Below are 24,906 nucleotides of genomic sequence, written 5' to 3'. Positions count from 1 at the left end.
CCGGGGGGGTTGGGTATCTCACCGAAGGAAAACTTTCTGAACTCCAAATTTATCTACTTGGAGGGATGGGATGGGGAGGGGGCACGAACTGCAATTGTATGTGTTCCTTTTCCCGTCTTTTCAGAGAAAATATTGCCCCCCCCCCCCAAAATTGGGAGGCAAAACTCATCCTTGCAAATGACCGGCCGTTTGCAATTTCACCAAAGAAACCTCTTTTCCCGGCAAAGCATCAACACCTCCCCCTTCAGCCACCCCCACCCCATCTGGTTTACTTCTCCCCGCCTGCCGCCCCCCCCAGCTCTCCCGCCCCCAGTTGTTGTCGAAGTCTGGGGGGTTGGGACTGGACCCCCTGATTGCGTAAGAGCAAAAAAGAGCAAAAGGCGAAATCTGAAATCTGGAGCTAGGGCCATTCTGAGCTCAAGGAGTCCAAGAGAGAGACTTTTATTTTGAAGAGGTCAAGGGGGGGGGTTCATTTCCTGACAACTATTTACTTTGAGCAAATGATTAGTTTTAGAAGGATGGACTATAACATTGAATCAATTACAAAACGCGGTTTTTGAGCCCATTACAGTTTGGGAGCTAGAAGGAGAGAAAACAGAAACTTCAGGAGGAGGGCTGGAGGCCTTGGGCTTACTTTGGGCTCCATGCAAAGGGCCCTCCTTGCAGAGTGACACGGGAGGAGAAGGTAAGGGAAAATGATGTTGGTTTCTGAAGGAAGTTCCTGATCTGATCCTGGGGCTGGAAGAAACGAAGTAACTTCAAATTTTGGGCGAGGAGGGGGGGGAAATAGCTGAATTCCAGTTATGCGTCCAGAGAGTAATTTATTCTGAATAAACTTTACTAGTGGTGATGGTGGAGGGGCGGGCGGGGGGGAGACTAGAGTTAGTAAGTCTGGAGATTTTTATTTTATTTTTTTAAAAAACACACATTTGCAGACCTATTTTTGAAAGCAGTGTTTTTCTAACAAGCTTATGATCTCCCAAAGAAATTGTTTAGGCTTACATTTTTGAGGTTGTTTTTTTTTTTTTTTCCCCTTCTTGGGTGGGGGTGGCATTCGTGCATACTGGGAGTGGAGTGGAGGCCGAGGTGTTTGCCCTGAGCTTGGCAGTGGTCCTAGAAGGCGACAGGTTTTTAATGACTATTTTCTTTCGTCGCCCGCGGTTTGGCGGGGACAGCGCTGGAGCTGGTAATGTGTGTGTGGGGGGGCACCCCAGCCGGGAAGGGTAGGGAGAGAATGGTCTCAGAGAGGAATGGGGACGCGGGAAAGGACTTGGGGTACGGAGGAAGGTGTGAGGGGTGCCCGCTGGAGGGGTGCGGGCCTCGGGTGCACATGGCGCGAGGCGATGGATGGCGAGCAATGATTACTGGACGGCTCTGGTGCCCGGAGGCAGGCGGGTCCAGAGTCAGGACCAGCCGAAGGGCGTGAGCTTGGGTGAGGGGGGAGTCTAGGGAGCTCTCGAACCCTTGGCCCGGTGAGTTGGATGCTGAGCGGAGCGAGCGCGTGATTCCCAGGGCGCTCGGATCGCGCGCCCCCCCCTCCTCTCTCCCTCCCCGAGGCGACGCCGGTGGCGGCGGTGGTGGCGCGGGCCACCGCTCTGGAATAATGACAAACACATTTGGCCCCGGAGTGAAGAAGTCGTCGACGTCGTCTTTGCCTCGCATTCCAGCAACTGGGATTTGAGGAATTTGGAGCCGCACTCCGAGGGGCCTTCTTGATTGAAAGCTGTGGTCCCCAGCCCCCACCCGTCTCGGCTCGCCTCCTGTCCGTGGAATCTTTTCCTGTGCAGCCCCGGAGGCTAGGTGGGTCACCAAGCTCTGCCCCTGGCCACCGGTAGAAAAGAGGCGAGGTCCTCCTCGAAATGCTGGTGGCCTTCTTGTAAAAGAAGTCAGGAACTGTACCAAACAGGCAGACTTGGCGCAGGTAAGCCCCGGACGGTGAGAAGTCAACTGGCCACGCTTCCCAATTACGGGCACCCCCTCCGATGCGCCCCTGCGCCCGGGGTTGCAGTACATCCGCGGCTTGAGCCCATCCTTTCCAGAGACGCCTTTTCTCTACCCCGAACCCGGATCGGGACACCCTACAGATCTTCCTCCAGCCGTCTAAGCGTCATGGAAAAAAAAAAAAGAGCAGTTTTATTCACGTGAGATTTAACTCCACCCGGGGAAGCGGGCGTCTTTCACTTGGCTTTGCAAACGACTGGCATAGGTGGTGCGATTTGGAAAGGGTGTCGGCCGGCTGGCAGTTTTAAAGGGAATGTGGCACGATCCCAGTACGTTGCTGGACGGAGCCAGAAGCTCGGGAATAGGTGTACTGGACCGTCGGTGACTTGGTGTTGTGCCTTGGTCAGGAAGAAAATGCTAGGCTGTTTTGTCTGCAGCCGGTCCCCTCCCGTAGCCAGCCAGAGCGCCTGGCCTGGAACCCATTTCCACCCCACGCCCTGCTGAGATCTCAAGACGCACTGAATGTGTCCACCCCGGGAATTTGTCCTTCAGTTCACCGTCGCGGGTGGGAGGAAGACCCAGGCTGTGGGGAGGACAGCGTGAACAGCCCCCCGTCGTGTCTGGGCGGCCCAGCTTCGGGCACTGCGTCCGGAAAAGCTCCCGGCTGGGCGGTGTGGGAAATGGCTTTCTGGCTTCGTGGCTGAATTGCTCAATGTTTTTGGATTGACTTGCTTCGCCTCGGTCGTTTCGGATCAGCACTAGGCAGCTTTTTGAGGCAGGAGGAGGCCTGTAGAGCCAAGCCAGGCGCGACAGTCTTTAGCTGCACAGGTCACCGGCCAGCTCTGTCTCTGAGCTCTGGACCGCGGGAGGGGAGCCAGGAGCGCCCTGGGGAGCGAGCATCATCTCTCGCCCTCCTTCTCCTCCCTCTCTCTCTCTGGCTTCCTGGGATCCTAGAGACGCATCCCCTGTCTCCCAAGCCTCTTCCCTTCCCCAGCCCTCTGGATGAGGATTTCTTCCCCAACCGAAGGGGCCTACGCAGGTCTCACTTGGATGCCCAGTTCAGTCCCAAGCGCTCGCGCCGTCCTGCTTTTGGACTGACCTTAAGTACCGCTGTCCCTTGCTAGCGGGAGCTTGGGGGGGGGTGGGAAGAGGCGACTCCTAGAGGGGAGCCGTAGGGACGGGACCCTCGCTAGTCCTGGGACCCGGCTTTGCACCGGTCCTTGGATCCGCAGGGACTTGAAGCAGAACTGGGCCTCGGAGCTCCTGGCCGGCCCCGGGGTTCCTTTCTTTCCCGGGGCGCGGGCTGCGAGGGATGCAGGGGGGAGGGGAGGGGCTTCGGGCCGGGCTTCCAGCTGCAAACGCGTCTGGCGCCGAGGCGGGCCCGTTTTCTGCCTCCTGGGGACAGGCCGTGGGCGGCGCGCGTCCCGGGGACGTGGTGGCCAGCCGTCTGCCTGCAGACCTCGGTGGGTGGGACTCCTCTCTCTCTGTGTCCCTCAGAGAGCCTGCATCCAGGTTACCACGTAGCTGATGGGAAAGTGGCCGTTCCAGATCGGAGAGCCAACAGTTGGATAGGTGACCGAAAGGTGCGGTTTCCGTGTCGGGGACCCGTCCAGCCCTGGGGGTCCCCCCCGCAGTGTTAGCCCCGGGGAGGAGAGGCCGAGTGTGTGTGTGTGTGTGTGTGGGGGGGGACTTGTGGAGTCGCGCCCGTGTCGGCACGAAGGGGGTCGGGACATGCTGCTTTTCGCGACGGGTCCGGACCTCTGCTGGTGCTCGCTTCTTAATTTTCGCTGAAACGGTCCTGGGGCATTTTCTTTTGTTTTAACACTCATGGGCGAGTCGCGAATGGGTTTGGGGAACAAGATCGCAGGAGGGGATAAGGAGAGAGCCTCGGGCTCGGAGCTGGTCCGCCCCCGCCTCCTTTTGCTAGCTCGCCCTCCCTTGCCAGCGAAAGGGGCGCGCGGGGGCAGCGCGGCCACTGATGACCGAGTTTCGGCAAAGGTGAGGCTCGACTGGCCCCAGCTTTCGCGCTGGTAGCTGCGGGCAGTGCCGAGACTCTTCGGCCGGCCCATAGGAGGCGCTGGTGCTCGCTCGCCTGTAATCTTAAACCCTGGGCCCCTTTCCCCTCCACCCTGCCGGGTCCCCTCCCTCCCCATCCTGCCCAGCCCTCTCTCTCCCCCCAATCCTGCTCCGTTCCCCCTGCCCGGCCCCTTCTCTCTCCCCTCATCCTGCCCGGTGCCCCCCTCTCCCCCTATCCCCCTACTAGGTCCCCTCTCACCCCCCATCCTGCCCAAACCCCTCTCCCTCCCCCCTGCATGGTCCCCCGATTCCCCTCAGCCCTGCCCTACCCGACACCCTCTCTCCCCCCGCCCCCTCTCTTCCCCACCCCGCCCGGCCCCCTCTCAGGTCTCAGTTGAAAACAGCGCCAGCGCGGAGAGTGGTGCGCGGAGCGCCGCAGCCCTGAGGCTCCGAGCGCAGCGGGCAGGGGACGTGGGACCCAAGGGTCGTCCCCAATCTGGTAGCGATCGATCGAGCCACGGAGGGCCGGGGGGTGGGAAGGGTGGGGAGGGGGGAGGGAGTGGGAGCGGCCAGTGTGTGTTTATGTGCATGCATGCATGCGTGTTTATGTATGTCGGGGTCACGGTGCTGAGCGAGCCCACGCGGAACCTCCCCGGATCAGCTTTGCGATCCGCGGTCCCCGCTGCGCTGTCGGGGGACCTGGCGTCCTGAGCCGCGGCGGCGGCGGGAGCAGCCGGGTAAGGTCGGCGGAGCTGCCGCGCCCTCTAGCGGGCTCCCCGAGCGCGCCCCGCATCCTTCCAGCCGCGGGCGGTCCACGGCGCTCCGGGGTCGCCGAGCGCGGCGCTCTGGGATCCAAGGAGGGAGGGGGGAGGGATGCCTAGAACCTGGGGGTGTCTCTTGACACCCGACCCTTGAGTAGTCAGGGCACTTGGTGGGCCTGAGAGGCACTTGGATGGCCGAGGGTCCCGGTTGGCGTTAGAGAGATGGGAGTGTCCACTATACTTTAGTGAAGATCCGCGCGTCCTCGGGGGTGGGGTGGGGGAACAGTCACCGCCCTGCGCGCTTACAACCCTCGCGCAAGTTTCCATGTGCCCCCCCTGGGGCCTGTCGCTGTGGTCTTTTAAAAAATATTTTATTTCTATTTATTTGAGAGAGACAAAGAGAGAGAAAGACGCATATAGAGAGATAGATGGATAGACAGGGCAAGCCAACTGCTGCAAACAAACTCCAGACGCATGTGGTACCTTGTGCATCTGGGGATACGAGGGTCCTGGGGGAATTGAACCTGCGTCCTTTGGCTTTGCAGGCAAGCGCCTTAATCACTAGGTCATCTCTCCAGCCTCCCCCCCCCCCTTTTTTTACGAGCTTGCATTGCTGTGCGTAGTGAGCAGTAGTTTCCTTAGAGCCGGGTTGCTTGGGTTTCTGAGCGGTGACAAAGGCACTGTCCACAACACTCCCGAGGAAAGGCGTCGCGGTCCCCCCCCCCCCCTTGGCGTGGCCCAAGTGGACTCCTGGACCCGAGGGACCGGAAAGCCTAGAGCGATGGTTCCCGCACACCCGAGTGGACCGTCCTGCTAAATCTTTGCAGCCTGGCCTGGGTAGTGGGGTCATCCCGACTCCCTCGGCCGCTCTCGGCATCGGTGATAACCGAGATGATGGATGTGATGGTCATGATAGTAACGGTCCCTCGCCGAAGTCTGCTGGGGCTGCAAGATTTTAGACATTTCAGCAGTAGTTGTGTTGTCTCTGCTTCCACGTCGCGGCCTTCAGCGGAGGCCACCCAGAAACCTAAATGTACAAGCCCAAGAAAAGAGATTTATAAAATAAAAGTTGAGAACATTTTTTTCCCCTCCTCTGGTCAGAATGGGTCTTAAGTGGCGCCTTCATCTCGGTGAAGCCTAAGACACACGTCCTTGGACCAACACTGCCATCTGCTGACCACGCTGGAGAACTGCACGATCCTCTAAGTGGGCTTCGTGGAGAGTGAGCAAGCCTCCTTCCATCTTTTAGGAGCTCCAAAACGATGGCCAGTTTTGCTATAAAGAGATTCAAGAATCATTGGACGGAAACATTTATCTTGTAGACGTTTGCATAGTTTTCTAACTTAATTTTTTTTTTGGGGGGGGTTGGATTAAACCCAACCCACTTCACATACTGGACAAGAACTCTCTCAACCCTCCAGCATTTTTTTTTCCTTTTATTTTGAATTTTCGAGGTAGGGTCTTGCTGTGCCCCAAGTTGACCAGGAATTCACTATGTAGTCTCAGGGTGGCCTTGAACTCAGGGCAATCTTCCTATCTGCCTCCCGAATGCTGTGATCAAAGGTGTGTGCCACCACGCCTGGCTACTATATTTATTGTTTACTCCTTTACATTTATGTCATGAACAGTGTTTACCTACCACATCTGATTAGGAGAGTAGACCTGTCCGGGAATTCACTATGTAGCCTCAGGGTGGCCTCGAACTCATGGTGATCCTCCCACCTCTGGCCTCCCAAGTGCTGGGATTAAAGGTGTGCGCCACCATGCCCGGCTCAGTTTCTTGACATTGGGAAGAAAGCACCACTTATTTCTCTCATGGCTAAGTATCTGGCTTGGGGAGAGCAGAAAGGTTTGTGAGTTCATTTTTGGCTATAAAACGCTGGGGTGTAAGAATGCTCCTGCCCCCACCCCTCACTGGAATGTCTAACGGGTATGCTCACAGATAAAAACAACAGCCCAGGCCCTGGTGGGGTGCAGGTCCTGGGAAAAACACTCTGGGCTAGAAAACACAGCCGTTGGCACCATGGCAGACCTGCATTTGTGCCGCCACCGGGGCCGAAGTTATGAGACTCCAGTAGAACGTTGCAGGGAAAAAGGCAAGATGTGTAATTTTCACAGTTAGAATTAACTCTGGAGAGCTGAAATTAACCAGACCTCTGAAATCTAAATCTTGAGGTCATCAGTGGCTCCCGAGGCAGTGAGAGCCTCCTGTGGTCTGTAATCCGACAGGGTGGGGTGAAATCCAGTATCCAGTGGTTTGGTAGTGGACTGCAGGCACCGTGTCCTGGGGATGGCAAGCTGACCCATGTCCTTGTGTTGTTTGCTTTTTGTTGACGCCGGTTTTGCTTGTGGCCTTTGGTTACTGAGTCACTTGCGAGTCACTTTCAGGAGGAGCTATTCACTAAAGCGTAGGGTGTGGCAGGGCAATGTTGAGGCAGGAGAACCCCCCGTTCGAGAGAGAGCGCTCGCCAGCCTGAAAGTGACGAGGGTATGGCACCCAGCTCACTTCAGTTCAACCGAACTGGGTAATTCAGTTAGTAAATTCAATTAAACTAGTATAAGTTCGCCCTCGCATGGAGCAGTTGGGCAGGCAGGTCAGGGATTATTTGTTCCGATCTATGAAAGAAGAGACAGAGGGCGGTTCAGAGAGATGGAGTGGCACGCTTGGGACCAGAGCCTAATCCAATGTTATTGGCATGTTTTCCTCCTCCTCCTCTTTTTTTTGAGGTAGGGTCTCGCTCTAGCCCAGGCTGACCTGGAATTAACTATGTAGTCTCAGGGTGGCCTCGAACTCATGGTGATCCTCTTACCTCTGCCTCCCCAGTGCTGAGATTAAAGGTGTGCGCCACCACGCCCGGCTGGCATGTGTCTTCTGAGAGAAGGTCTGAGGGTAAAACCGCACCTCCATCAGAGTGAACAGTTTGTATCCATGCATGTTTCTCTAACTTGTGGCAAATAAGTTGGAATTATGAATAAGGAGGATGGAGACTCAAGTGTAACTTACAGTTGGCATGTAAAGTGGCTCAGCAGTTAAGTTCCTTGCTTGCAAAGCCTGCTGGCCTGGGTTGCATTCCCCAGCATGTACCAGATGCAAAAAGGGATGTAAGCATCTGGCATTGGTTCGCTGTGGCAAGAGACCCTGGTGTGCCCACACACATGCAAACAAATAAATAAAAATTAAAAAGAAATAATGATTTTTTAAAAAATGATTTTTAGTATTATCTTTGAGACAGGGACTCATGTAGCCCAAATTATCTTTGCACTCAGTACAGTCAGCCTTGAAATTCCTGACCAGCTTGTCTCTACCTCCTGAATGCTGGGATTATGGACCCCGCCACACACCACAGGCTAATTAATGTTTATAAACCTGTTCTTCCCTGCAAAAAAAAAAAAAAAAAAAAAAAAGTGCTTTGTCCTCAGCTGCTCACAGAGCCAAATGCGTCAGAATTTGTGACTGAGTTACTTGTGTCTTGTACATCTGACCTGTAGCTCCTCTACGCTGGGTGGACTAGCGAAAGAATTGCATTCATCCCTGGAGTGGCTGAGACCACACCTTGGCCAGAGCAAGATCCCCTCTCAGAGAGCCTTAGCCCAGGGCTTATGAGTGAGGAGAGCCCCTGTCTCTCTCCTTGGGCTCTGGGTGGGTGGGTGGGGGGACACTCTGTAATTATTCACGAGTAAATTATCTTCCTTGCAAATGAACAATAGCACACAGCTTTCTTTTTTGTTCGTTTTATTTATTTATTTGATAGTGACAGAGAGAAAGAGAGAGAGACAGAATGGGCGCGCCAGGGCTTCCAGCCACTGCAGACGAACTCCAGACACGTGCGTCCCCTTGTGGCATCTGGCTAACGTGGGTCCTGGGGAACCGAGCCTTGAACCGGGGTCCTTAGGCTTCGCAGGCAAGCGCTTAACCGCTAAGCCATCTCTCCAGCCCAGCACACAGCTTTTTGAGCCAGGGAATTGCTTTTATCAGACATGAGGGTTTGAAATCTTCAGCAAACACATGTGGATATTCACTATTTGTATCATTATCACTCGCTCAGAGGCCCTGTTTTCATTGTCCACTTCTGTATGTCAGTAAATCATGGTCCCTGGCAGTGTGTCCACCGTATCTGGACGTGCAGAAGGAAATTTGTGAGGCCCCGGCTGGGCTTGGAATAGCGATGTCAGTGAGCTGCGGGGAGTCCTTCTCTTAAGTGTAGCAGGACTTGAAAAGGTCCGCGGCTGGCCAGCCTCGATGAAGAAATGCAGGATGAGAATGTGATAAGACCCCCGGGCCGGCAAGCTGGCGCTGGGGACCCACTTTGAAGTTGGCCAAGTGGATTATCAGTGGGAGGCTGATAAATGTGTATGACGTGCTAACACATGGGCCCTCGCTGCTAATTATGGTAAATCAGGCCGCTAGCCTGCCTCTGGAGCCCTGTGTGGCTGTCGGTTGTCATTGCCACCGTGTGGGGAACCTGCATTCCCCCGTCACCTGCCAATATCCTTGGCCAACTAGGGCGATGGACTGTAGTCGGTTGACCACTCTGCACTTGGGTTTCTTCCACTGTGGCGGGCAAAGAAGGATCAGGGCTCCAGCTGGCATCAGGGAATCCCCGGATGCTGGAACACTGGAGTGGAGAAAACATGGCCTTGTGTTGGCAGCCTGGTTCTGCCTCCTCTGTGATTTTAAGTCATTTGTTACACTTATCTGGGCCTCTACGACCACTTAACATCAACTACGTGACAGTGTTACTCTCTCTTTTTTTTTTCTTTTTGATGTTCCCAGGTAGGGTCTTGCTGACCTGGAATTCACTATGTAGTTTCAGGGTGGCCTTGAACTCACGGCCATCCTCCTACCTCTGCCTCCTGAGTGCTGGGATTAAAGGCGTGCGCCACCACGCCCGGCTGCATGTACTAATTTGTACATCTGGTTTTGCGTGGGTACTGGGGCAGCAAACCCAGGCTGTCAGGCTTTGCAGGCAGACAGACATCTTAACCATTGAGCCACCTCTCCAGCCCCTTAATTGTGGATTTTAAAGTGGGGCATTTTCCTACCAAAGTGAAGCCATCACCATGTTTCATGTGTAAGCGTGTGGGGAACTAGGTTACATGGTCATTTCTATTGGCTAATCATGTTTCTTTTTTAAAAAAAAAAATTAAAATGTTAAAGTGCTTTATTATTTTTTTTTTATTTATATTTAAGAGAGAAAGGGAGAGAATGGGCACACCAGGGCCTTCAGGCACTGAAAATGAACTCTGGAAGCACGCGCCACCTTGTGCATCTGGCTTTCGTGGGTTGTGGGGAATCGAACCTGGGTCCTTTAACTTCGCAGGCTAGCTTCTTAACTGCTAAGCCATTGCTCCAGCTAATCATGTTTCTGTCTGGTTTCTGCCTCTTGTAGTTTTCCAGAGCGATGGGGACTCCCCACGCGTCCTTCCTGGTCCTCCTCAGCTGTCTCCTCACAGGTACGTACTTTCATCCCCTTAGTCCCTTGTCCTTGGAACTTGTCCCCACGTTGAATGTGATGCCCTGGATCCATTACATTTAAGAAAGAAAGAAAGAAAGAACGGACCAGTATCCAGAGTGACCAGAGCTGTCAGGGCCTTAGTTGTATTGCGCTGATGCCATTTCCGAAGGAACATCCTCCAGGGCTGGTCTGAGGATGTGAGCAATCCGGCCACTGAAGCGCTGTCTGCACCTGCCCGCTGCCCTCTATGTTGCCTCGGGACATGGGCTTCCAGTAGAGGGGGCCCAGCTCAGCTCAAGCATGTTCAAAGAAAATGAGGAGGAGGAGGAGGACAGTCCTTGCCAGGCCTGGTGGTGCAGGCCTGCAATCCCAGCTCCTTGGGAGGCTGAATCAGGAGGATTCGAAATTCAAGGGCTGCAGAATGAGTTCAAGGCTGGTCTTGGCAACTTTGTGAGACCCTGCCTTAGAATTAAAAAAAAAAAAAAAGAAAAGAAAAGAGGGAGCTGAGTCTGGCGGTACATATTTTTAATCCCAGCACTCTGGGTGCTGGAGGTAGGAGGATCACAGTGAGTTTGAGGGCAGCCTGGACTAGAGTGAGATTGTGTCTCAAAAAATCCCCAAACATAAAGTCGGGCGTGGTAGTGCACGCCTTTAATCCCAGTACTCGGGAGGCAGAGATAGGATGATCACTGTGAGCTCAAGGCCACCCTGAGACTACATAGTGAATTCCAGGTCAGCCTGGGCCAGAGTGAGACCCTACCTCGAAAAACAAAAAACAAAACTAAAAGCCCCAAACAGGGCTGGAGAGATGGCTTAGCAGTTAAGGCATTTGCCTGCAAAGCCAAAGGATCTTGGTTCAATTCTCCAGGTAAGCCAGATGCACAAGGAGGTGCACGCATCTGAAGTTCTTTTACAATGACTGGAGGCCCTGGTGCGCCCATTCTCTCTGCTTCTTTCTCTCTCAAATAAATAAAATATGTTTAATTTTTTTAAAAAAAAGCCCCAAACAAAACAAAAATGAAAATAGGGCTGGGGTACAGGTTAGTGGTTAAGTGCTTGTCTATTTGTCTACTTGTTTGCACAAGGCTCTGGATTCAATCAGCACACACATACACACACTCCAGAACATTCTTGTCTATGATATACCATCAAATCAGACCTGGAAAGATGCTTACATTGCTTGAGAATCTCAAAGCCAACTTTCTTCTTCTCTTCGGGTATGATAGATGATTCCTGGGAAATGTTATTAATTCTTTTTTTTTTTTTTTAAGGTGGGGTCTTACTCTAGCCTACACTGACCTGGGATTCACTCTGTACCTCCAGACTGGCCTCGAACTCACAGTGATCCTCCTATCTCAGGCTCCCTGGGACTGAGATTAAAGGCACTGGCCCGTGCCACCATGCCTGGCCTCTTAAGCTGTGGTTTATTTATTTGTTTATTCTTTTGATTTTTCAAAGTAGGGTCTCGCTGTAGCCCAAGCTGACATAGAATTCACTCTGCAGTTTCAGGGGGACCTCGAACTCACAGCGATCCTCCTACCTCTGCCTCCCGAGTGCTGGGATTAAAGGCGGTGCGCCACCACACCCGGGCTTTTTAAGAGCCATATGTGCTTGAGGCCCAAGCCACTTTTGGATATTTTATGGTCACACCGTAAGAGAGTGTGAAATATGGAATTGGAATCAGATGTCCTCTATCCATTTGAGTGTTTGGAGGGGCAAATCTGGGGGGGGGCGAGTTTGGCAGCGGGGCTGTGGAGAACGTTGGAACACTTGCTTCTCTCAGCAGATGCAGTGGCTGTTATAATGGGGGGTCTTTCATGGGCATCCAGACCCATGGAACTTGGCAGAGAAATGGTCGTTGTTCGTCTGAGACGCTACTGTGGCATCCCTCAGTGCTCTGGGTGAGGCCCGCTCTTTCTGGCACATCCCATTCAGTGCCCGTTTCCTTTCACAGGGCCGAGCCTCATCCCCTGCCAGCGCTTGTTGCCCTCCCTCCTCCCCAACGAGAGCGAGAAGGTCGTGCACCTCAATTCATCCTTTTCTCTGCGGTGCTTCGGGGAGAGTGAAGTGAGCTGGCAGTACCCCACGTCTGAGGAAGAGGACCCCAATGTGCAGATCAGAAACGAGGAGAACAACAGTGGCCTCTTTGTGACGGTGCTGGAGGTGATCCGCGCCTCGGCCATCCACACGGGCCTGTATTCTTGCTATTACAACCACACACAGCTAGATGAGGGCGAATTTGAAGGCAGGCACATTTACATCTACGTGCCAGGTGAGTGGCAAGGTGGGTGGGTGGGGGGGGTCTCTGGGCCGAGCTGCTTCCTGCCCTGCTTTTCTTTTCACTGTGTTAAAATTTGTTTAAAAAAAAAAAAATAGATGCTGGGTATGGTGGCGCACATATTTAATCCCAGCACTAGGGAGGCAGAGGTAGGAGGATCGCTGTGAGTTCGAGGCCAGCCTGAGACTACACGGTGAATTCCAGGTCAGCCTGGGCTAGAGTGAGACCCTTCCTGGAAAAGCAAAACGAAAAAGAAAAGAAAAAACAAACCAATAACTTCACCGGAGAAAATTTGAAAACTAGAGAACATAACTTTTCCTTCTTTCTTCCCTGCTTCTCTCGTTTGCTCTTTCTTTCTTCTTTTTAATTTTTATTAGCATTTTCCATGATTATTAAAAAAAAAATCCCATGGTAATTCCCCCCGCCCACACACACACTTTCCCCTTTGTCATTTTCTCTTTCTTTTGTCGTTTTTCCTGCCTTCCTGACAGGGTTTTGCCATGTAGCCCAAGCTGGCTGGGAACACACTTTGTATCCAAGCCTGTCTCAGCCTCCCAAGTACTGAGATTTCATATCTCTTGCTCACGATTGTAATGACGTGACTCTGTCCTCTGAGAAGGTATTCCAAGATGACAGATGGGAGTGAGCATGCAAGGATTTTTTAAAAAATATACTTGAGAGAAAGAGAGAGATACAGAAATAGGTAGGGAAAGAGTGAGAGAGAGAAAATGGGCATGCCAGAGCCTCCAGCCACTGCAAACAGACTCCAGATGTGTGCGCCCCCTTGTGCATCTAGCTTACATGGGTCCTGGGGAGTCAAACCCGGGTCCTTTGGCTTGGCAGGCAAGTGCCTTAATTGCTAAGCCATCTCTCCAGCCCGCATGCACGGATTTTCTTAGGGAATTCCGGCTGTGTCGTAGGGCTGGCTGTGTGGCCTAGAGTCCATGGGTCCACAGAGTGTGGGAGCCCTCCAGGCCATGGACCCCAGTTTCACTCAGTCACTGGCAAGCATCATCACTGGGTAGTGTGACCTGAGGTCGTGAGGACTTCGGGGCCAAACCATGGACAGTTAAGCCTCCTGTGGTTGGAGGGATACAGAGTGCTTTATCACTAATCCAGGCTTAGCCATGAGCTTGAGATGCATTTGGTCTACCACCCACCTTGCCGTGGCTGGGCAGACCTTTGTGGATCTGTAGCTATGTCCACACTTGTACCTACAATGCTGCCTTCTGTCAGGGACCAATGTACAAAGAAGCACCCTGGGGATGGAGAAATGGCTTTGCTGTTAAGGTGTTTGCTTGTGAAACCTAAGGACCCCGGTTCAATTCCTTAGAACCCATGTAAGCCAGATGCACAAGGGGGCGCATGTGTCTGGAGTTCGTTTGCAATGACTGGAGGCCCTGGCATGACTATTCTCTCTTCCTCTCTTATCTGCCTCTTCTTTTCTTTCTCTCTCTCTCAAATAAATTAAAAAAAAAAAAGCCATGTTGGGTTCATTTTTGGTCTGCTTCATCACAGACACAGATGAGACTAAACAATGGTACCAAACTGCCTGTATTTACTGGTAAGAAAACTAATAAATTAAATTAAAAAAAAAGCATCCTGGTGTTGCTTAAATATCTCATAGATAATATACCATAGCAGGGAAGATTAATTAACATGTGTAAAGCAAATCTGACTGAGGCATGAGGGACATCAATTAATCTATTTGAATTCGAAGTTAGCATGCAGTTAAACTGTCTAATTGTGGAGGGTTTTCTCCCTGCTCTGACCAGAACAGTAGGAACATGAGTTTGTTAAAGTGATTCCTGAATTTTTTATTTTTTAATTTTTATTAGCATTTTCCATGATTATAAAAAAATCCCGGGCTGGAGAGATGGCTTAGCGGTTAAGCGCTTGCCTGTGAAGCCTAAGGACTCTGGTTCGAGGCTCGGTTCCCCAGGTCCCACATTAGCCAGATGCACAAGGGGGCGCACGCGTCTGGAGTTCGTTTGCAGAGGCTGGAAGCCCTGGCGCGCCCATTCTCTCTCTCTCCCTCTATCTGTCTTTCTCTCTGTGTCTGTTGCTCTCAAATAAATAAATAAATAATTAAAAAAATATATTAAAAAAAAATCCCATGTTAATTCCCTCCATTCCTGAATTTTTAAAAAACGTTTTTATTGACAGCTTTCATAATTATAGACAATAAGCCATAATTCCCTCCCCACTTTCCCCTCACAAATCTACCCTGCGAAACATACCCTCTCCCTTCAGTTAGTCTCTCTTTGGTTTTTCGAGGTGGGGTTTCACTCTAGCTGACCTGGAATTGACTATGTAATCCCTGGGTGGCCTTGAACTCACGGCGAGCCACCTACCTCTGCCTCCCAAGTGCTGGGATTAAAGGTGTGCGCCACCACGCCTGGCAATTAGTCTCTCTTTTATTTGGATGTCATCATCTTTTCCTCCTACTACGAAGGTCTTGTGTAGGTAGTGCCAGGCACTTCAAGGTCAGGGATACCCAGGCCATTCTGTGTCTGGAATAGCTCATTGTAAGCAGTCTTCCCCTTCCTTTGGCTCTTCTGCAATGGACCCTGAGCCTTGGAAGGTGTGACAGAGATGTCTCAGTGCTGAGCACTCCACCATCACTTCTCTGAGCACTTTGGTGACTTTTGGGTCATCCCAGTGGTCACCACCATCTGAAAAGCAAAAGAGAAGCTTCTCTAACCAAAAGTGAGAGTAGCATTAATATATGGGTATGAACATTAAGAAAAGTGCTCAAAGGGCAGTTTGGTGGGCATAATATATGCATTTAGCCAGATACCAGTAGGCATTACTCCCCTGGGGCTCATGACCTCCTCTGCCACAGGCTTTTAACTAGATCCTTAAACTTTTGTTTTGCCTTAACTAGGCCTGGTGTTTTTTCCCTGTCCCCAGCTCCAGAACCTCCCATGTGGCTACTGGGCTGTTGGATGACAAGGACCTTCTCATTAGCAGTTAGGGAGGGTCAGGCCTTACCTATCACTGGTTCCTGAGACTCTTAACACTTCTTATCATAGGGCTTAACTAGCAGCGCCTTTGAAAGGATCATTTCAGGCTATGGAATTATTCCTGCTGGGATCAATCCCAGGGCCATGCGCAAGCTGAACAAGGGGCTTGTGCCACCCTCTCCCTCCAGCTTTAATGTGTCTTTATTACTCGAGAGATTATTAAAAAAAAAAACACAGATTTCTGTTCTACTTTTCAATAATACTAGCTTTAGGCAGTAGGGTTTCTAAAAGCATTTCATAATATAAGAATTATGACTGGGCATGGCGAGACATGCCTGTTATCCAGTACCAGGGGGAGCTGAGACAAGAGAATTATTATATTAGTCTACAGGCCAATGAGGCCAGCTTGGGCTATATGACAAATTCCAGGCCAGACTGGGATATATAGCAAGACCATTTCAAAGCCAAACAAAATACAACACACACACACACACACACACAGTTCTTTTTGGTTTTTTGAGGCAGGGTCTCACTCTCTCTAGCTCAGGCTGACCTGGAATTCACTATGTAGTCTCAGGGTGGCCTCGAACTCATGGCGATCCGCCTACCTCTGCCTCCCAAGTGCTGGGATTAAAGGCGTGCGCCACCACGCCCAGCCTACACAGTTCTTTTGTATATGACTATATTCTCTTCTTAAATTTTGATTTTGATTCCTGACTGGTATTTCTCTTTAGTGTCAGCACTTTTTGTTTGTTTGCTTTTATTTGTTTTTAATTTTTATTTATTTGCAAGGAGAGAGAGGGAGGGAGAAAATGGGTATGTCAGGGCCTCTAGCCTCTGCAAAGGAACTCCGGATGCATGAGCCACTGTGCAGCTGACTTTCTGTGGGTCCTGGAGACTTGAACTTGAGTGGCTAGGTTTGCAGGCAACTGCTTTGACCCCTGAGCCATCTCTCCAGCCCTTGCTTGATTGTTTTTCAAGATAGGGTCTCACTGTAACCCAGGCTAACCTGAAATTATTGTCTTAGGCTGTCTGGAATTTACAACGATCCTCCTACTTCTGTCTCCCAAGTGCTGGGATTAAAAGTGTGTACCACCACGCCCTGCTATAAAACACATTTTGTTTATTTTATTTATTTATTTTTTTTAAAACGTTCTTTTTTTTTTTTAAATTTTTATTTATTTATTTTGGAAGTGACAGACACAGAGAGAAAGACAGAGGGAGAGAGAGAGAATGGGCGCGCCAGGGCTTCCAGCCTCTGCAAACGAATTCCAGACGTGTGCGCCCCCTTGTGCATCTGGCTAATGTGGGACCTGGGGAACTGAGCCTCGAACCGGGGTCCTTAGGCTTCACAGGCAAGCTCTTAACCGCTAAGCCATCTCTCCAGCCCTTGTTTATTTTTTTGAGAGAAAGAAAGGAGAGAGAGAGATATCAAGTGGGTGCACCAGGGCCTCTTGCAAATGAATTCCGGATTCATTGGCCACTTTGTGTATCTGGCTTTATGTGGGTATTGCGGAGTTAAACCCAGGTTGGCAGACTTTGCAAGCAAATACCTTAATGGCTGAGCCATCTCTCCAGCCCCCAAATCTAACCTAATAAGGCCAAACTGGGGGTATAATTGAGTGGTAAAGTGCTTGCCTAGCATGTGCAAGGCGGCCGCGGTCGGATCCCTAACGCCACCAAAGTAATGATATTAAGGGCAACGGACTTTATTTTCTGCCTTAATGTGTAAAAAGTGAAATGAAACCCTAATTGATTCTTTCTCTTGTCAAACCGCAGATCCGGATGTGCCGTTTGTGCCTCTGGGGATGACCGATCACTTAGTCATCGTGGAGGACGACGATTCTGCCATCATACCCTGTCGCACCACGGATCCCGAGACACCCGTGACCTTGTACAACGAGGGCAGGCTGGTGCCCGCCTCCTATAACAGCAGACAGGGGTTCAACGGGACCTTCAGTGTGGGCGAGCCCTATGTCTGTGAGGCCACCGTCAAAGGGAAGACGTTCCAGACCATGAAATTTAACATTTACGCTTTGAAAGGTAGGTAGCCCTCTCCCACTTCTGTACATGAGACTCGCGGGTAAATGAGGGTTTTAGAATCCATCGTGGTCACTCGGCAGCGGAAACCTGGGTTCTGCTTTGGGGATTCAGGACTTCCCACCTTTACTATGCAATAGTAATAGAGCCGACCTCTGTGGCTATAACAATACAAGCTTGACAATCAGTGCAAGCCGAACTTATTTACCCATGTAAGATTTCATGATCATGAAAAATAATGTAAGGAATCCTTTCTGTGCATAAGCCTCTTACTATTTGACTCACATTCTTTTTTTAAAAAAGTTTTAAAAATCTTTTTAATTAATTAATTTATTTGAGAGAGAGAAAGAGGGAGGGAGGGAGGGAGGGAGGAAGGGTGAGAGAGAGAAAGAGAGAGAGAGAGAGAGAGAGAATGGGAACATCATTGCCTCTGCAAACAAACTCCAGATGCATGTGCCCTCTTGTGCATCTGGCTTATGTGGGTCCTGGGGAGTTGAACCTGAGTCCTTTGGCTTTTCAGGCAAGTGCCTTAACCTCTAAGCCATCTCTCCAGTTCTATTTTTTTTGGTATATTTATTTACTTATTTATTTGAGAGAATAAGAGAGAAAGAGGTAGCTAAAGAGAGAAAATGGGTGTGCCTGGTCCAGTCACTGGAAGTGAACTCCAGCTGCATGGGCCACCTTGTGCATCTGTCTGGCTGTACATGGGTTCTGGGGAATCAAACTTGGGTCCTTAGGCTTTGCAGGCAAGCACCTTAACTACCAAGTTTAAAAAAAAAAAACTGAGGATGGAGAGATAGCTTAGCAGTTGTGGTACTTGCCTGTGAAGCCAAAGGGCCCAGGTTCAATTCCCCAGGACCCACATAAGCCAGATGCACAAGATGGTGCCCCTGTCTGGAGTTCATTTGCAGTGGCTGGAGGCCCTGGCATGCCCATTCTCTCTCTCTCTCCCTCTTTCTCTCTCTCTGTCTGACGCTCTCAAATAAATAAATAAAAATAAACAAAAAATTTGCATATATATATATACATATATATACATATATATATATATATACACACACACACACATATGTATATATATACACACACATTTATTGACAACTTCTATACTTACAGACAACAAATCATGGTATTTCCCTCCCCTCCCCCACTTTCCCCTTCATAATTCTGCTCTCCATTATATCCCCTCCCCCTCTCCATTAGTCTCTCTTTTAATTTGAGGTCATCATCTTTTTATTCCATTATGAGGGTATTGTGTGGGTGTTGCTAGCACTGTGAGGTCTTGGACATCAAGGCCAAATTCTGTCCAGACTGTTATATGTAAGGAGTCCTACCCTTCCTTTGGCTCTTACATTCTTTCTGCCATGTCTTCTGCAATGGGACTGAGCCTTGGAGGATGTGAGGTGTTTCAGTGCTGGACTCTCCTCCGTCCCTTCTGCTCAGCACTATGTTGCCTTTTGGGTCATCCCAGTGGTCATCGCCATCTGAAAAGAGAAGCTTCTCTAACCAGAAGTGAGAGTAGCATTAATATATGAATATGAACATTAAGTGTAGTGCTTTCAGGGCGATTTGGTGAGAGTAGTATATGCAGGCTTTATACCCCCAATGCTCATGACCTCCCCTGCCATAGGCTTTTGATTAGGTTTTCAGTACCAGACATGTATTCCCTCCCATAGAGCGGGCCTTCAGTACAATTAGAGAGCAGTTGGTTTCCCCCAGAGCAAACATGCCACTATTGCACTCGTTCAGTCATTTGGCCTGTCTGGCCAAACTTGAGGCTTCCAGTGTCCACTGTTTGCACCGCTGATGACTTCTGTTTCTCATAGGGCTGCATACAGTGCAGGTTTTTCCAGCTTTCAGTTGGCTGTGCTACAGGGAGAAGGTTTTCTGCTCAGCACCAGCTTGATTTCTCAGTGACTCTGCCACTCAGACATATGAAGTCTTCAGCAATAGGGTCTTACCATCTCTTTCTCATGGGGCAAATGTAGACTTTATTTATTTATTTATTAGAGAGGGAGAGAAAGAGGATGGGCGCGCCAGGGCCTCTAGCCACTGCAAACAAACTCCAGATGCATGTACCACCATGTGTATCTGGCTTACATGGGACCTGGAGAATTGAACTTGGGTCCTTAGGCTTCACAGGCAAGTGCCTTAACTGCTAAGCCATCTCTCCAGCCCTAAACGTAGACTTTTAAGATCCAAGCTATACCATGGATAGTTGAGTCTCATGTTCATTTTTTTTTTTTTTTTCTTAACAGCAACATCAGAACTGGATCTAGAAATGGAAGCTCTTCAAACTGTGTACAAGTCAGGCGAGACGATCCTGGTGACCTGTGCTGTCTTTAACAACGAGGTGGTCGATCTCCAGTGGATTTACCCTGGAGAAGTGGTAGGTGCTTTGAGACATCGAGTGGGCCGAGCAGACACCACAGGGCTTTATCACCTACTCAAGTTTAAGTTGCCAATTCCTCTGTGACGACTCCTGGGGCTCCAGGACCTTTAAGTCTTGATCAATGGGAGACTCTGAGGTGACCACGGATGGACCAGTGCTTTCAGGATGTGTAAAGACTCTGTGCCGAGCCCCCGCTTCAACAGTCAGAGGGAAAGAGGAAAAGTTCTATGGCTGTGAGAGTAAAGAAACACCTGGATTGTAACAGTTACTGACTGCAAAGGCAGCCACACGTTCTCATTGGGTGGGCTCCCAAGCCTTTGGTTTTGGAGGCATCTGATACATCATTCTGCTTCGTATTGACTCTACTGTGCAACAGTAGAACCTTTTGAGTTTTCTTTTTTTTTATGATTTATTTATTTATATTTATTTATTAGAGATAGAGAGAAGGCGAGAGAAAGAGAGAGAGAGAGAGAGAGAGAGGGAGAGAATGGGCGTGCCAGGGCCCCCAGCCACTGCAGACAAACTCCAGACACATGCGCCACCATGTGCATCTGGCTTATGTGGGACCTGGAGAATAGAACTTGGATCCTTAGGCTTCATAGATATGTGCCTTAACCACTAAGCCATCTCTCTAGCCCACATACAACTTTTTCTTCCATTTATCTGGGAAACAGAAGGGGCAGAGCTTTGTGGTACTTCCTGCTCATTTTATCCAGACATATCAACCTACAGTTGCCACATTGCAATGCTACCATTAAGATAGGTGATGTTAAGCATGTCTTAACTCAGATTGCTTCATTTGCTAGGTTGGCTAATGGTGTGGGTGGCAAGACTGGCACTCACCTCTGTCTGTTTAGGAAAACACATGTTAAGAAGAGAAACAGTGGGGCTGGAGCAATGGCTCAGTGGTTAAGGCTCTTGACTGCAAAGCCTTACGACCCAGGTTCAGTTCCCCAGGACCCACGTTAGCCAGATGCACACAGTGGCAAATGCGTCTGGAGTGTGTTTGCAGAGGCTAGAGGCCCTGGCATGCTTATTCTCTCTCTCTCTCTCCCTGTCAAATAAATAAATAAAACACTGTTGAAAAAAAAAAAAAAAGAGAGAGAGTGAGAAGGGGGAGCCTGGAGAGATGGCTTAGCAGTTAAGCATTTAAGCAGTTAAGGCATTTACCGAGAAAAACCAAAGGACCCAGGTTCAGTTCTCCATGGGACACGTAAGCCAGATGCACAAGGTGGTGCATGAGTCTGGAGTTCATTTGCAGCAGCTGGAGACACTGGTGTGTCCATTCTCTCCTCTCTCTGCCTCTCTTTCTCTCTCCAAAATATAGAGGGGTCCAGTCTGTTAGGCTTGCCTCAAAAAAAGTTCACTTTCTAAAACATCATACTATTCAGACTTAAGGGTATAAATCTTGTATACATTTTTCTTTTTTTTTTAAAAAAACCAATTCATTATTTATTTATTTATTTGAGAGAGATAGTGCATGGCAGGGCCTCCAGCCATGGCAAACGAACTCCAGACACCTGCGCCACCTTGTGCATCTGGCTTACATGGGTCCTGGGGAATTGAACCTGGGTCGTTAGGCATCACAGGCAAGCACCTTAACCACTAAGAAATCTCTTCAGCCCCTCTTATACATTTTTATATGTAGATACTTGAAAATTAATAGGTGCCATCCTTTTTTGCATGCCTATGTGTGTATACGTGCCGTGTGTGCACACGTGTGTGGGTGTGGGCACCCCCACATGTGTGCATGTGGAGGTCAGAGCTTGGGGTCAGGTGTCTTCCTCAATTGCACGCCTCTTGTTTACTGAGCTGGGACCTCTCAGTGGAGCCCAGAGCTCACAGACTCAGCTGGTGTAGCTAGCTAGCTTGCCCCGGATCCTCTTCCTTCCTGAGCACTGGGATTACAGGCAGCTGCCATGCCCACCTGGCATTTATGTGGGTGTTAGGCATCCAACTCATGCTTGTGTAGTGAGCCCCTGTATCCATTGAGCCATCTCTAAGAGCCCCAATATAGGTATCATTTCTTAATTACTACTCGTTAAATTCATTCTTTTTCCTTCAGCCAGTATATAGATGCTTTACATAAATTATTGAATATCCTTTTATTTATTTTTTTTAATCTAAATTTTCTCTACATTAAGGATTAAACCTAGGGCCTTACACCTACTAGCCACATGCGTTACCACTAAGCTATAACCCCAGTCCTGTCTCTGTTGTATGCGTTATGCATTACTTTTGGTTTTGTGGGCCTCGCTCTGTAGCTCAGGCTGGCCTGAAACTCCTGGCAATCCTCCTGTCTCGAGCTGGTTTATAGCCATGAGCTGCCACCCCTTCTTCAATATCCCTGAAAGCTTGATTTTCTAAGGCTATATGCTTTTAAAAAGACATTTGTATATCTATTCTTTTTATTTATTATTTTAAATAGTTACTTGAGAAAGAGGGAGAGAGAGGGGGTGGGGAGAATGGGCACACCATGACCTCCAGCCACTGTAAATGAACTCCAAATGCATGCGTCACCCTGTGCATCTGGCTGTGCAGGGGACTGGAACCTCGGTCCTTTGGCTTTGCCAGCAAGTGCCTTAACTGCAGAGTCATCACTCCAGCCCCTCTTTATATTTTTAGACTTTATATTTTAGAGGAGCTTTAGGCTTACAGCATGATTGAGAAGTGCAGCGACTTCCTATGTGACCCCTGCTTCCCCATATGTATAGCGTCCCCCTCTTGAAAATACCAACCAATCCCCTCAGAGAGCACATCTCATAGAACTGATGAGTCACATGCACACCTCCGTATCACCTGGGCCTCCGTTAGGGTTTGCCGTGAGGAGTGAACCCTTTAAAAGGCAAGTTTTCTTCTCTGCTATAGAAAAACAAAGGCGTCACCATGCTGGAGGAAATCAAAGTCCCATCCATCAAATTGGTGTACACTTTGACGGTCCCCAAGGCCACGGTGAAAGACAGCGGGGATTACGAATGCGCCGCCCGCCAGGCCACCAGGGAGGTCAAAGAAATGAAGAAGGTCACCATTTCTGTCCATGGTACATTCTTCTTTCTAAAGTGTCCGTCCTTCCTGCTGCTTGGGAACCCCAGTTGTGGTGACTGTCATTTAATGGGACTGTTCCTTGCGCAGAGAAGGGCTTTGTTGAGATCAAGCCCACCTTCGGCCACCTGGAAGCTGTCAACCTGCATGAAGTGAGACATTTTGTGGTGGAGGTACAGGCCTACCCCCCTCCCCGGATCTCTTGGCTGAAGGACAACTTGACTCTCATTGAGAATCTTACTGAGATCACCACCGATGTGGAAAAGACTGGAGAAATCAGGTAAGGGACAATCTGGTCTTTTTTTTTTTTTTTTTTTTTTCCAAGGTAGGGTCTCGGTCTAGCCCAGGCTGACCTGGAATTCATATGTAGTCTCAGCGTGGCCTCGAACTCACGGCGATCTTCCTACTTCTGCCTCCCGAGTGCTGGGATTAAAGGCAGGCACCACCATGCCCAGCTTTGTTTTTTCTTTCAAGATTTATTTTTATTTATTTATTAGTGACACACACACAGAGATAATGGGCGTGCCAGGGCCTCTGGCCACTGCAAAAGAACTCCAGATGCACCATGTGCATCCAGCTTCCATGGGACCTGGAGAACTGAACCTGAGTCTTTAAGCTTAGCAGCCATGCACCTTAACTGCTAAGCCATCCCTCCAGCCCTTCTTCTTTTAAGATATTTCATTTAGTTATTTGAGAGAGAATGAGAGAGAGAGAAGGAGGCAAAGAGAGGGAGGGAGAGAGAGAAAGAGACAGAGGCAGAGAATGGCTGCTCTCAGGCCTCCACCAACTGAAAACGAATTCCTCAAACTCACTGAGATCCATCCTCCTATATCTGCCTCTCAAGTGCTGGGATTAAAGGCATGCACCACCACGCCCTCCCCCCCTTTATTTTTTTGAAAAAAAATTATTTATTTGTAAGCAGAGATAGAAGAGAGACAGACAGAGAATGGGCATGCCAGGGCCTCCAGCTGCAAACAAACTTCAGGTGCATGCACCACTTTGTGCATCTGGCTTTAAGTGGATACTGGAGAATTGATCCATGGTCATTAGGCATTGCAGACAAGCACCTTAACTACTAAGCCATCTCTCCTCCACAAAATTTTATTATTTTTCTTTTAAAAAGAAAAGTTGGGGGCTGGAGGGATGGCTTAGCAGTTAAGGCATTTGCCTGCAAAGTCTTAGGACCCAGGTTCGATACCCCAGGACCCATGTAGGCCAGATGCACAAGGGGGCGTATGGGTTGGGAGTTCGTTTGCAGCGGCTGGAGGCCCTGGTGTGCCCATTCTCTCTCTCTCTCCCTCTTTCTCTGTCAAATAAACAAATAAATAAAAATAAAATATTTTAAAAAGAAAAGCTGGTAGACTATTGCCATTCAGAAGTGAGGCTTTAGCGGAGCTGGACACCCCCTGGAGATGGACATCACTTATCTCAGAACCCCCCGTTTGCTACTGTGCCCAAGAGTCTGATCTTTAATGTATGGGAACCATCATGAGAATTCCAGGAGAGAGATTGATGATACGGGCAAGAGAGAGAGATGTCTTTTACAGAAATATAATTGAAATTGAAGGCTTAACTGCTTCAACAATTGGTGCTGACTCAGATGCTGCTGGTTGAAACAGCCTTCTTGTGTTTTCAGGTACCGAAGCAAGTTAAAACTTATCCGGGCCAAGGAAGAGGACAGTGGCCATTACACCATCATCGTTCAAAATGAGGATGACATGAAGAGCTATACTTTTGAGCTGTTAACGCAAGGTATTTAAGCACATGGGAAGGTCTTGCTAGCCCAGAGAATCATGTCCCCCCCCACCCCTTGGCAGCCTGGAAGAAAAGTGACGCCTTGGGAACTGGACATGAGTCAGGGAGAGCTCTGTGGTACTTGCAAGTTCAGGTGTAGGTTGGCCATTCCTAATCCAAAATTCTGAAATACTTCAGAATCTGGAACTTGCTTGTTTGTTTTTTTTCGAGGTAGGGTCTCGCTCTAGCCCATGCTGACCTGAAATTTGTCTCTGGTTGG

General features: G+C 49.7%; 1 protein-coding gene across 3 annotated transcripts in view; it reads left to right on the top strand.

Moving 5' to 3' along the window:
* The first annotated feature begins 447 nt into the window (after positions 1–447).
* Pdgfra (platelet derived growth factor receptor alpha) overlaps positions 448–24,906 on the top strand; it is a 58,600-nt gene continuing 34,141 nt past the window's right edge. Inside the window, exons 1-8 of one of the 3 annotated variants that reach the window (XM_045161702.1) lie at positions 448–685; positions 10,109–10,172; positions 12,129–12,446; positions 17,198–17,461; positions 19,717–19,847; positions 22,719–22,890; positions 22,983–23,172; positions 24,529–24,644. In XM_045161702.1, the coding sequence (XP_045017637.1) occupies positions 10,121–10,172; positions 12,129–12,446; positions 17,198–17,461; positions 19,717–19,847; positions 22,719–22,890; positions 22,983–23,172; positions 24,529–24,644 (1,243 nt within the window). In that variant the 5' untranslated portion in view covers positions 448–685; positions 10,109–10,120. Of the gene's footprint in view, positions 686–3,417; positions 3,525–4,366; positions 4,457–10,108; positions 10,173–12,128; positions 12,447–17,197; positions 17,462–19,716; positions 19,848–22,718; positions 22,891–22,982; positions 23,173–24,528; positions 24,645–24,906 lie in introns of those variants that run through there. The other 2 variants (XM_045161704.1, XM_045161703.1) reach the window with 2 other exon arrangements.

This window comes from Jaculus jaculus, chromosome 11, assembly GCF_020740685.1.
Source record: "Jaculus jaculus isolate mJacJac1 chromosome 11, mJacJac1.mat.Y.cur, whole genome shotgun sequence".
NCBI classification, from domain to species: Eukaryota; Metazoa; Chordata; class Mammalia; order Rodentia; family Dipodidae; genus Jaculus; species Jaculus jaculus.
This window is presented reverse-complemented; position numbering and strand designations above follow the sequence as displayed.